This window comes from Pseudorasbora parva, chromosome 18 (genome assembly GCF_024679245.1).
Source record: "Pseudorasbora parva isolate DD20220531a chromosome 18, ASM2467924v1, whole genome shotgun sequence".
Lineage (NCBI taxonomy): Eukaryota > Metazoa > Chordata > Actinopteri > Cypriniformes > Gobionidae > Pseudorasbora > Pseudorasbora parva.
The window spans coordinates 25,286,851-25,301,061 of record NC_090189.1 but is presented as its reverse complement, the minus strand read 5'-3'; the positions used below and the strand labels follow the sequence as shown (position 1 = coordinate 25,301,061).

The 14,211-nt window shown below is 38.1% G+C and overlaps 1 protein-coding gene across 5 annotated transcripts in view; it reads left to right on the top strand.

Annotated features, from left to right (window-relative positions):
• Positions 1–10,815, top strand: part of cxxc5a (CXXC finger protein 5a) — a 30,754-nt gene extending 19,939 nt beyond the window's left edge. For 4 of the 5 annotated variants that reach the window (XM_067423500.1, XM_067423497.1, XM_067423499.1 and 1 more), the window contains exon 3: positions 9,474–10,815. In XM_067423500.1, the coding sequence (XP_067279601.1) occupies positions 9,474–9,518 (45 nt within the window). In that variant the 3' untranslated portion in view covers positions 9,519–10,815. The remainder of the gene's footprint in view (positions 1–9,473) is intronic. The other variant, XM_067423501.1, reaches the window with a different exon arrangement.
• Positions 10,816–14,211: the final 3,396 nt, after the last annotated feature.

The window sequence follows — 14,211 nt, the reverse complement described above, 5'->3', positions numbered from 1 at the left end:
TGGATTGATGCCATTTAATTAACAGAAATTCAATTCGGCCAACTGAAAAATGTAGATGTGATCAGTTACTTGAAAATGTTCATTTGGAGACCTGATATTTTTTTTACAGTGAAGAAACCATCAAAGATGCTTTAATATAATATGTGTTTATTAGACAGGTGAGCAATTTTTTGGAGACATTCATCGACAGAAAACGAATCACTGTTATACAGCTCAACACAATTAGTCTTATTGTTTAAATCTCGTTTTTTTAAATCTCATTTTAATGTTTTCCCATGCCTAACATCGATCTATCTTACAGTGTGCAACAAGTGTCTCATAGTATCCGCCGAGCGAACACACAGAGTAGTGTTATAACATAACTTTCAACACACACAAATAATGTATCTAAAATGATCAAACAGCACTGCGTTACCCCACATAGGCATGACAGGAAAAAAACGAAAACGGTCGCATGCGGAATAATAAAGGCTCGGCGGAACCGAGGCGTCATCAAGCTACGCCTTAGTTTTGAATAAGCGACTCTAGCGGCGAAAAATTACATATTGTGGTAACTTATCTTAGCTAGCAGATTTACCTGGTCATTTACGTCATTCATGCCGACTTTCACCTGTACAATTTTGCCAATTTGGCTGCTTCGAATCCCATCATTCTAAATTCGTAGACATATTAGCATCTTAACTGACTTAACCAGCAAAACTAGCTTCATGCAGGCTAACCAGTAATGTTTTACAGTTTCAATCTCTTATTATTTCATTATCATTAATTACAATAGATTGAAGAATCAGTCTATTAGTATGGGAGTTTTAGCTTAACCAGACTAGACTAACTTGGTTAAACAGTTTCAAGCAGGCCAGCCAGTTTCACCGGTAAAGTTTTGGCATTTAAACCACTAAGCATCTTATCACCATTAATTAAAACATAGAATCCTGTCCATCAACATGGGATGCATAACTAATTTAACCAACAAGAATACTTTGTTCAACCCTCTTCATGAAGGCAGAACAGTTACACAAGTAATGTTTTCCTGACTGCTTAGCATCTCATTAACATTCATTAACATGGAATTCTATCTATCTGCATGAGATTCTTAACTAACTTAACCAGCAAGACCCACATGACCAACAAGCTTCATGCAGGCAGACAAGTTGCACAAGTTAAGTTTGGCTGTTTAGACTGCTTATCATCTCATCACCCCCAAAGCCCCCCAGCAAGCTTCTTGTAGGCTAAAAAAGTTGCACGAGTAAGGTTTTGTCATTTACACCTTGCATTACCATTAATTAGAACATGATGAAATCCTATTCATCAGCATGGGATTCATTACTAATTATACCAACTATAGACCATTCTGTTCAACCAGCTTCATGTCAAACTGGTTAAACTGCATGAAGATGGTTGACCAAGTTATTCTTGCTGTTTAAGTTAGTTAAGATGCTAATGGACATGATCTAATTAATGACCATAGGATTCTAAGAAGTCTGTCTGTCATGATGATGGAATAGACCAGTAATGTTTTCCTGTTTCTACCGCTTAATATCTGTTTAAAATCTCACATTCATTAGAATATGAAATCCTAAACATCAGAACATTCATAACATATTTAACCAACTAGACAATTTTTTTCAACCAGCTTCATGCAGGTAGACCAGATTCACTATCTATCTATCTATCTATCTATCTATCTATCTATCTATCTATCTATCTATCTATCTATCTATCTATCTATCTATCTATCTATCTATCTATCTATCTATCTATCTATCTATCTATCTATCTATCTATCTATCTATCTATCTATCTATCTATCTATCTATCTATCTATCTATCTATCTATCTATCTATCTATCTATCTATCTATCTATCTATCTATCTATCTATCCTTAGTCAGCAAGCTTCTTCTGACCAGTTTCACCAGTAACGTTTTGTCTTTTAGATTGCTTAGTATCTCATCGCTGTTAATTAGAACATAAAATCCTATCGTTAAGCATGGGAAGCCAGCTTCTGGCCCATCCTGCTCATATTTGTATGGTTAACTGTCCCCTGCACTGGCTTTGAACCTGTATTCAAGTTTGGGTTTGACAGTTGTGTTGTTTTGGTGTGTATATGGTAAAGTTATGTTGTGTGTGTGTGTGTGTGTGTGTGTGTGTGTGTGTGTGTGTGTGTCTAAGGGTACAGACAGGGAGTGATCTTGCAGCACTGGGTGTTTTGCAGCTTTCACGGTGCATTGCTGGCATCTCAGAGAGAGCCATAAAAACAGAGGGGAGAGTGAGGGGGGAGGTAGTGTGCAGACCGTCAAGGCCTTTGCCACCTCACACCTCACTGACTGGAGATGTGGGGAATTATTTTAGGAAGCCTGCGTCTGAATGGAAATAAAAGAAGCACGGGAGAATTGGGAGCGTGACGCCCGCTGGACCAGCGTTCATGTTCACTCCAAAATCTCAGAGCTGTGTGTGTCTGCATGACTGCTTGTTCCTTTATTTTGTTAATGCACATAAATAGGTTTGCTTGTTTGTGAGGATACGGAATTGTTCTTGCATTTAATATTTTGTTTTAATATATCTTCTATAGTTCTGTCAGTGTGTTTCAATACATATATAAAACTGTTCAACTTTATCTTCTGCATATGACCGTTAGCTTCTAAAGAGTTTTTTTTAACCTGTCATGTTGGGAAAAAACAGCTTTAGCCAAACTAAACTGGTTTACTGGTCTTTATCTGGTTTCAGAGGGGTTTTGCACACTCATTAGTTGGTCAGGATGGAAGTCAACTGACTTACCAGCTAAATCAGCCAAACGCCAGCTAGACCAGCTTAAACCGGCAACCACTTAAGATTTATTTTTTATAGTTTGAGTTTGTGGATAAAAATTGGCAAAATAAAAATAAGAATAAAAGTAAAAAGAATAAAAGAATAAAAATAAGATAAATAGTCTATTTATATATTTATTATATAATTACAAAAAGTTTGCTTTAGGGTTAGTCTGACATAATAGCCTAAAAGTTTTGACCTAAATTAATCTACTTATTGATTTAATTGATACGAACACAATTGTTACTTTTACTAATTTAAGTAAAATAACAGAAGTATGACTTCATTTTGATTGCCAAGTAGTGTGTGTGTGTGTGTGTGTGTGTGTGTGTGTGCATGTGTTTTCTAGGTAAACCTTACATTATGAGGACAAAGTCTTATTACAAAGATGGCAATATCCGAAAACAATGTCCTTATGGGGACCTTTTTTGGTCCCCAAGAGGAAAACAGCTAATAAATCATACTAAATTATGTTTTTTCAAAATGTAAAAATGCAGAATGTTTTCTGTGATGGGTAGGTTTAGGGTAGGGTTAGTGTTAGTGTTAGGCAATAGAATATAAAGTTTGTGTACAGTATAAAAATCCTTATGTCTATGCAAAATCCCTAGCCTGACAAGCCAGACCCACATCAAGATGTTTGGTCTGGAAACTCACCATAGACAGGGCTCAATCCGAGGGGCGGGATAAACGGTTGTCTTTCAAACTCCCTCTGCACGCGATAGGATAGAGCTACAACCAACCAGAGCAACATGAAGTAGAACTAGTTGATAGATTTAATTTTCGCCGTATCCAGTCGGCAAAACTCCCGGAACACAGTCATCGTTCCTTCACGATTTCAGTGCCGTTCTTTGTTATTTTCTCAGAGAAAAGCTTAACTCCAAGTCTTCCAGAGTCGCGGCCAAAGCCGATTCGAAAGACCGCCGTTCGCCAGTTTCTGTGTTTACAAGTAGCACGCAACTCTGGCGTCATTATGTTAAGCCCGCCCACCGACTCTTCACACGATGTGATTGGCCTGACCAGAGTTTGGTTTTTCAAGCTCAGAAACCTATATATATATATATATAGTTAGGGTTATTTTTAGGGTGTGTATTCATAACCAGCTTTATATAAAAACAACAGAAGTCTATGCAATACCATTTGTGTGTGTGTGTTTCACATTCACACACTCACTCACACAGTAAAGGTATACATGACCACAGGGCTACATATACAGTTCATACATAAAGACATGGAAAGCAACGGACAGATCTGTGGATTTCTGAAAAAGGGTCAAAATCTTATATCACTGTATGATAAATTTAACAATACATCACGGTTTTGGTTTAGGTCTGAATATTTTTGCTGTTGCTTATTTTTGCTGTAAATTCAACTAAATTGTGTATGTATATTAAAAAAAAACATTTTATATTCGAGTGAAATAAACTATGGAAGTAAAAATATTACTTTAACCTTCAATCAGCAATTTTTAGCTTAGGCTATTGAACAGAAACATTGAAACTGTGCTCTCTTGTCCCCTCAGGTCAGTAATACAGCGCCGGTGTATCACTGACCTGTGGAAACTGAACCCTCAGCAGATTGGACCGGTAACTTATTCATAGGAAAATCAATAGACAGATTAAGTTGGTGGATCTTTTGGTTGACACCTTGCAGGAATGATGACCTTGGAAACACATGCCAAAGAGGTTAAAGGTTGTGGGCCGGGTGTCTGTGAGCTAGGCTTCTGAAAGAGGATTGGAGCGTTGGGGTCACTTCTAGTGGGGTAGTCAGAGCTAAAGGTCACAACCAGTGAATTCTCAGGGGCTCGTGTGCAAGACACACCCACAGTGTTGTGTTTGAATTTCACATGTGGTCAGCAGTGGTGTTGCTGCATTGTTTCAGTGTTTACTCAATTTTAGGTGTCGAAATTAAGCAGGAGCAGGAAATGCAACATAAAACAAAGAGAATATTAAGCTAGCCTCAACTTTGTTTTTGAGCAAGTATGAGATTTTTTTTTTTTTGGTAAGGCTCTACAATGAGGTCTCATTTGTAGGAATAGATCACCCAAAAAGGAAAATTCAGTCCTTTACTCTGCTTTAAGTTGTTCCAAACCTGTATACATTTCTTACTTCTGCTGAACACAAAAGAAGATATTTTGAAGAATGTTGGTAACCAAATTGTTGATGGACCCAATTGACTTCCATAGTATTTTTCCCCCACTATGGAAGTCATTGGGGTTAAAATAAAGAAAGTCATTCAAGTTTGGAACAACTTGAGGGTGAGTAAATGATGACAGAGTTTTTATATTTGGGTGAACTATGCCTTTAATGTATGAACTAACAGTGAGCAATATATTTATTACCCTTTGTTAATGTGATTAACTACTGTTAACAGATTTTTTTTAGTTAATGTAGAGATTAACATGAAATAAATGCTGAAGAAGTATCGTTCATTGTTTGATCGTGTTAACTAATGTAATTAATATTAACAGATACAATTGTATCCAACACATACGATATAACAATATATTTCTTATTAGTTAAAAATAACTATAATGTTAATCCGTGGGATTTTTATTTCAAATAAACGCTGGTATTTTCAACTTTCTATTCATCAAAGAACAACAAAGAAAAATGTATCATGGTTTCCAGAAAAATATGAAACAGGTGTTTCAACACTGATAATAAGAATTTTTTCTTGAGCAGTAAATCAGCATATTAGAATGATTTCTGAAGGATCATGTGACACTGAAGACTGGAGTAATGATGACATAACAGCTTTGCCATGTTTCAAACTCTATTTTGTGTCCCGGAAAGCCTCAGTGATGTTAAGATTCTGCCATTGCCTCGCTGTGACACTCAAATAAGTATAAAGTATAAAGACACTCAAATAAGTTTAAACATTTTAGTATTATACTTTTGACTGCCTGGGCACCCATACAAAGCCACAGTGCTCTCCGGTCCCCGCACAAGGTATACCATGGTGGGGCAGCAGAGGGGAGGCCCTGCGTGCCATCAGGCCCCCAAGCACACAACCCCCACCCCCCCAGGACCTACCACGCCCCAATCCCAGAGCCAATTCTCAACCCACCACTCTCGCCCTATGTATAAGTGTGAATAACTAAATTATGGGCTTGTCAGATGTACTGCATTAAAAGAAGTGGATATGCAGGGTTAGATACGTTTTTCATTGAGCTTGTTGCAATGCATTATGGAATTGTCTTCTCCACAAAGAAAAATTCGGTCACACTTTATATTAGGTGTCTTTAACTACTATGTACTTACATTAAAACATAATTACAATGTACTTATTGGGTCCATGTTGTTTTGCGAAACAGTTCTGCTGTTAGTGAGGTGGGATACAGATACAGTTAGGGACTTTAGGGTTTAGTGGTATGGGTAGGGTGGGTTTAGGGGTAAGGAAAGGGTCAACAGTGATGTAATTAAAGATGTAGACATCTTTTAAATATAAGTACAATGTAAAAACAAATATGTACATAGTAAGTGTATTGTATCAAATTATTACTAATATAAATGTTAGTACATAGTAGTGAAAGAAAATTAATATAAAGTGTTAATATAAACATCCCTTTTGGTGTGTGACATGCTGTATTCTTACTCAGCCCCAAGAGGTTATTGTATTAGTTACTGTCTTCATACAGTAAGTAAGGAAAATAAGGATCACACACCCTCTAAAGTAAAGAAAATGACTTCCTATATGTTTTCTCATCCAAGAAAATTACTTCGGAGTCCTTGATTTACAACATGATAGTAGGACGTGCTAAACCATTAAAGTGTTCAGAGTTAACATCTGCCCAGCTGTTGTCGCGGGAGCACTCTGGTTTATTATGTCAAGTCTGGCCCATAGATTTCTACGTGTTCGAGTGTTCAAACGTTGTCTGCCTTAGTTTGTCTCGTTCAGAAACACTTGAATGATATTGAGTGTGAGTGTGTAGGCTGGTGCACATGTGATCATGTGAGCGGGGATGTGTTTGCCGCCCATGGCTCGGACTATTGCTGGCGAGCGTGTGAGATTCTGTGCCGCAGTAGTGTTGCACTGTTGGGGGGTGGTGGGGGGGTGAACTATGTCTTTCCAGCAATGCCTGAGCTTCAGCCCCCTTCAACCTCAACGTCGCCTCACATGGTTTCTTGCTTTTCCTCAGCTGGCCCGGTCTCAGCGCCCACCTGAGTCCCGCTACAGATGCCAAACCGACAGACGTGCAACACAGAAAGAATACAGAGAGAGAGATATATAAAGAGGCCATAGCGAGAGCAGTGTGGTGGGCGCTCGACGTGACTGCGTGGTGACTAAATAATGAATGTGGCGTATCGGGTTTCACGTGGAGCCAGGGCCATGGCCCATGGCTGGAGAGGAGGAGGGGGCAGGAAAGACAGAACAGGGAAGGAAAGGGGGAGAAGAAGGAATTAGATGAATCACACGGCCGCAGAGGAGAGCAAAAGGATGTGATACAGCCAATGTCAGTGTGTTTTCAAATGGAACTACTTTCTAAAAAATGAATAGCACTGAAATTTGGCAGAGTGAAATTTTGAATTAAACATAATTGTGATCATTTGGTGATTTCAAACGCTTGTCCTGTGTTGACATATTTTCTATCAAGAAATTTAAACAGGAAATATTAAGACCATGTCTCCTATAGTTAGGCTTCCCTGAATCTGAATATGCATACTTCCTTCGGTGAAAAACAGTATTTGAAGAGAGTAGTATGTCTGAATTTAGTAGTATTCCTCAAATAGTACCTTCCAGTGAGATTCTGAAGTGCGCATTAAATGGACACTTTACTCTCCGTGAGGTGACGAGAGGATTTGTGAAAGGCACAACTGACTCTGTAAGTTTCATGACAAAGCCAACATGGCGGATCTAGTATATCCAGTTTTGGTTCATACTACACCTTTTCATACTATATATACTGACTTTTGTAATAGTCGCAGAGTTCGTACTTTCTCAGTATGCGATTTCACCTTGTGAGACACAATTTGCAAAATGCTAGTCGGGTGAAGGTGGTATTAGGAGGCGGGGCATTCTCGTTCTAGAGAGCATTTGATTGGACAAAAATCTGTGTAGTGTAGGATGAGTCATTAATATGTTTTTGTGTGTGAGTGTACCAATGTGTCCAAGAATTAGTTCTTGTCTTATCTATGTGTGTCCATGATGTGCACATAACATAACATAGGGCAGTCCTACACAAGAATGGTCAAAAGTGGGGGCTCGTCCGGGATATCCCTATATTTTTGTTCTATTTTCTTGAACGACAAAGACTAATGATGCATCTGTACTGAGTAGGTACTACATTTGAATTTACTTCACAACTGTTAAAAAGAATAAACTTGTATGAATATGTATACTGGGTAAACCCAGCCTGATTTGCCTGCAATTTGATTTCGCCCTGCAAGTCTGGAAACCTGTACATTCATTACAACTGCTTCTATTACACATTTATGGGAACCAATCGCAGGACTGGCTTATCCACCTGGCGTGCTATTGGCGGGTTTAACACGATGACAGATAGAGAAACGATGGGCCGTTGCCTGTTGATCACGCCTCTTATGATCTGATTGCTTGAAGGACTATCCAATTGCATACAGATTTATTCGAAAAGCGCCTGTTGATCACACCTCTTGAAAACACAGAGCAGACTCCCCAGACTAATGTTCAATTATAAATTGAACTGAATATGTAGCCTGAAAAGCCAGACCCATATCAAGATGTTTGGTCTGGAAACTCACCATAGACAGGGCTCAATCCAAGAGGGGGGATAAACGGTTGTCTTTCAAACTCCCTCTGCACGCGATAGGATAGCGATACAACCAACCAGAGCAACGAAGGTGAAGCAGAGCTCGCTGACTGATTAAACATTCGCCGTATCCGGTCAGCAAAACTCCGAACACATCTTCCCTTTTTAAGAATGACTTCAGTGCCGTTCTTTGTTCTCTTCTCGGAGAAAAGCTTAACTCCAAGTCTTCCAGAGTCGTGGTCAAAGCTGATTCGAAAGACCGCGGTTCACTAGTTTCTGTGTTTACTAGAAGCACGCAAACGCAACTCGGCCGTCGTCATTATGGCCCCGCCCACCGACTCTATACACGATGTGATTGGCCCGGCAAGAGTTTGGCGTTTACAGCTCAGAAGGGTATTGAGAGTTGCTAGATGACACTCGCGGGCAGATTAGATTTGCTGCTGCTAGGGTGTGTCTAGATTTCTAGGCTACTGAATAAGGGTAGTATGAATAACAACATTGTGGATGAAGTACATCCAAATTTCACTGTCTCATGATGACCTACCAGCAGTTGTGTTGCATTGCTTCACTTCCATTCATAAATCCTCTCCCATGGCCTCATGCGATAGTAAAGTGTCCATCAAATTCACAATTCAGAATCTTGGTGGAAGTAATAGGTTATCTAGGGATTTCCTGCCTACTGTTTATCAAAGGTATTACTGTTTTGGCATACTGTTTTTTGCATACTATATATTAGAGAGGTATTTGATTTTGGTTTTAATGCCTATATTGCACACTAGCATATAGTTGATTTCAAAAATAACACATGACCTAAAAGCCACAAAATGGTAATTCTGTTCACAGGGCCTTTAACATATCTATGTTTTTAATTCAAAACACACTCTACTAAATGCACCCCATTTCTCTTCCCTCCCCCCCATTTCTCTTTTTCTTTCTCTAAGAAGGTGATGCTGCCGACGGGCGCAGCGTTTCGGTGGTTCCAGTAGGACTGTGACCTCTGACCTCCACCCAAAGCTCTGCCATCAAGTGCAATGCCAACTCTCGCTTGGATCATCTCGGACACCAACACTGGCTGACAAACACAAACTATGTGAAAAAAAGAGAAATACAAGACAACTATGAGAAAAAAAAACTTCATCACAAGATACAGAACAATAAAACAACAATACAAAAGAATCAAACGAGTAATGGATGCACCTACTTATTCCTTGAACCAAAAATTAAACATAAATAAAAATATCTATGGCAACTTTCATTCCCTTTTATATGTTTCCATTTTGGTACCTTTTTGTCCCTTTTCCAGCAGATTTTTTCTGTGGCTTAGACATGGAACTGTTCATTGACAAACAGAAATGCCGGACTCAGTGTGGACAATCAACAAAATTTCTGTGTTTGGTGTTAATGTTGTTCACGTGTGGAAAGATACAGTACTTGTGTAGAGAATGTAAATTTTACGGCTATATTTTAAAATTAGTGGCTAATGGCAAGCACTATTGTAATTTAGGACCATTGTTCTTACTGGAAAAACTGTATTTTATGATTGTTTCTTTATTTTTTTTAGTTTTATTTCAATTTATAGTTTCGAAACCTGATCAATGTTTGTCTTTCAAGGGAAAAGGAAATATTCCAAAATATTCCAAAACAAATATGCATCATCAAAAACCCTAATCTGATGACAACGTAATTGGAAGATACATTTTCACTGTTTCTGTAGCGTTGCTACTACTGGATGCTCCAAATTTGAAATATTTCGTTTTGTTTTACTGTATACTGGCAGCCTTTTGTTATATTATGTCAGATTACATCATATCACATCATGTAATATCACGTTGAATCACGCTCCTCGTGATGTTACGCTATATTACAGATCGTCACATTATTGTTCTCAGTGTACAAGTCTGAATTTTTACGGAGTCCTCCACAGCACTTGCTCGGCTCAATCGAACGCACTGAAAGATTTAACTTTTGTTTTGTTTTCATGACATTGCCGGTAGCTACATCTTTTAAAAAAAACGCAGCAATGTTTGTATTGGATTAGAACTATGGGCTGGTTTTGTGAATAAAAACAAATGCATGTATTTGTGTCGAAAATCTACAGCTCTGACGTCTGTCTATTTGCATGTTTTTTAAGAAATTGCAACAAACGTACAAAAAAAAGAGATAATATGGAAATGTTCGCAGAATCCTCTAGGTTGTTCCCTTTTCCATTCGAACAGTAAAATAAAAAGCAATGGGACAAACTATGTCATTTTGAGATGCGATAAAGGTGTTTTATCAAGAGTCTTTGATTTCTTTATCTTCTTTTATGTGATGTCTGAAACACTTTGCAGTATAACGATACACTATAAAAAATATATGATTAATAAGTTATAACAAATATGTTTTTGCATTGCTTTAACTCATTAAAATAAGTTAATCAATGTATCAAGTTATACAAGATTCAACAATTTTTTTAAGTCAGCGTAATGTAATTTAAGTTTAAATTACTTAAACATTCAAGTTGATTGTACTTTAAAAAATCGAAGCTGCAATTTCTTTTCTTTTTTTAGTGTCTGAAGAACAATGTGCTGCTGGTTTTATCTCTGGCCTACTAATCTTAATATCACTTGCATTCCTTCGTACAGTCTGACATTTAAAGGTAAAAAACACAATTAAAAGACAATGAATTATTGATACTCAGCCAATGTCTCTGACCGACAGTCTGTGAAAGCTAATCAGCAGTAAGGTAAATGGGGAGTTAAGGCTTTTTTGCCAAGGCGTAAATACCTTTTGAGCTTTTTGTGCTGCAGATCACCACACAAAAGGATACATCGGACGGCTGCCTCGTTCAAATTGATTTTTTACATGGGTATAAACCTTCAAAGATGAAAACCTGATATATATAAAATGACTTATTATCTATGCCTGATGAAAAACCATTAAACCTTCATATTAACAAAGTACATTTGACCTTATGGTTGTAGGAATAATTTGATAAAGCATTCAAAGAGGAGTATTTATTTCTTTAAGCACAAAGTTTAAATCTTGCTTAACGAAATAAATACTATTGATTTGCATTTTTATTATATATAGGCCCTATATTGCCTATGACTAGGACCACTGCTGACTAGAGGGAAGTGTAATACTTAATGTAGCAAACTTTTTAACAACTGGTAAGGGGAGTTAAATAGCCTCAAATAGCTACTGCAGGAGCCGAGTTAATTGCTAATTTTAAGGGAGAACTGAGATGAAAGACGGCGGACCGAAGCCCCCCTAAATAGGGTCAAGCGATGCCTATGGGACACACTGAGTAATGAGACTTTGAAAAGTAATGATTAACTCTGAATAAATGCAAAAATTTAAATCGTCGTTAGCCCCCCGCATACAAGAAACACCTTTAGCCTACCACAAATATGAACTAATAAAGCAAAATAGTGTCAATTTACGACTACGTAAGACAGGTGGAAGTAAAAGCATGTGGTTTGTGCGGATGCAAGAGTGAAGCGTGGAGCTGTAGGAGTGAGGTGGAGGTACCAGCTGCAGGCCCGGAGAGCTGGATAGAGTCCTCAGTGCCGTAATGAGCCCAGGTCTGTGGTGCAGTCATCAGAGCAGGATCTGTAATGAGCCACAGTCTCGGGTGGAGGCCCAGTTTGGTGGGGTTTGTGTAAAAGTGTGTATGTCTGCGCGTGTTTATGTGAGAGAGGCTGAAAGAAGTAGAGCTCGAAAGAGAGAGAGAATGTTCCCAGCTCCCCCCTGGTGACAGCGATGGGCCAGTGCCATGGCCGCGGCGCTGGGAGGAAGCTGAGGCTCTGCATTATTAATGTGCGCCGCGGCGTCCTCGCCTCTTCCCAGCCGCACAGCTCACTGCCCGTCCTGCCATCACAGAGGGAGAGAGAAAAAGAAAGAGAGAAAGAGAGAGAGAGGTGTGTATGGGGGGGGGGGGGGGATGGGGGGGGGGGTGTAGATAAAGAGAGCAAGAGAGGGGTGGTAGTGTGGCTGTGCCTGTTAGTGAATGCACTGTGTTTGTGTGTTGGGCTGAAGAAATAGTTTTTTGTCTTTTGGTCAGTGTGAATATATATAAATATATGCCTGAGAGAGAGAACATACTTTTCAGCCAATATATCTAGGAAAAAAACATACATATCTACGTGTGCTGAATTGACACATCTTTTTCTAAAATTGAGCACATCATATCAGACTCTGGGGAGAAAAAGTGTTTTACAGCTATCCACATTGCATTCCAACAATATGGACACGTTGCTTGTAAAGTTATTCATTTATGTTAGCATAAACCGTCTTATAGATGCAAATGAAATACTAAATGAGGCAGAAAAAGTGAGTTTGTTAAAGTGTTGTAAGCCACGAACCAAACCAACCAGCTACGAGGTGAATTATAACATTACAAACTTTTATTTGAAGCTAATAAGTATTTGAAATTCTGACAAAAAGTAAAAGTTACAGGACTGTGTACGGTGAGGGAAAGAACTATGAAGCATTGCATAATTGATATAAAAAATATATCTAAAACTATTCATTGATTATAATATCTGTAACAACCCATTGTAAGTTTATTACAAATTATACATGTATATACAAATATTTAGGTATTTTGACAGCATATAGCAAGATTTTTAGCAATTTGCTGTGCTTCTGTTACACTCTATTGACTATTGATCAGATTTGCCTCCATCCAATCAACAACCGACAGGGATGTACTCACAATAAAGAAGAAAATATCTATTAAAGAGGTATGATTTTTTTTTTATCTGCAACACTATTTATACAAGGTTTTATTAGTCCCAAGTTTAGACCCTACACTGTAAGCAATTGCTGTAAATTTACAGCCAATTTTCAACACTAAAATGCCGTTTTCTTGTTAAACAGTTTAATACTGTAGTTAGCAATGCATTGTGGGCTGCTTAATTTGGAGGAACAGGAAAGAGGCCCTAAACAGTATGCTAATGTTTTAAATTACAGTACACGACAGTATTTTTTGGAAACTGAGTGTTGACTGTGGAGTTTGGAGTACGTTCAGAAGTTTGATACAACAAATCGAGGCTACTGCTTTTGGACAATTTTCTTTAATGAAACCTAGAAATAATTTGCCATTAACTCCTGGGGAGACTTCAGGAAACATTATTTGGATAGGAGATTTTCCAGAAGAGGACACACAGTTTAGAGGACGTGTTGGATATCATCGAGTGTTCTTCATCAACCTCTATCGGGTCTTGGATCTACAAAATAAACGGTAATTGAAATTTTTTTCATTTCGCAAATAATTTTTGATATCAAACTGATGCTCAGGAGCTTATCTTGCTTGGTATTTGAACATTTCATTTAACAGTGAGGCTCAGATTTGAATAGCCAAAACAATATTACTTTTGGGTGTTTTTTTTTTTGTTTAAATTTGGTAACATTTGCAGTAGAACTCCCCCAATATCTGTAAAAAATAAAATTGCTACCCATAATTTTTTGATTGCCAAATCTATTTAGCAGTTTGACTGTAGGTACTTAGCCTACCTCATTTGCCTGTAGTTTGCTCTCACCTAGTGTTTACTAATTATTGACCTTTTATAATTGTTCTTCTTAAAAATCTTACCATGGTAAGAATAATGTATTTTTTCCCTACAGGTGTCTGCTACTTCAGCTGACATTGAGACAATTTAGTCTTCCTGCAAGTCCTAGTCTGATACTGCCTAG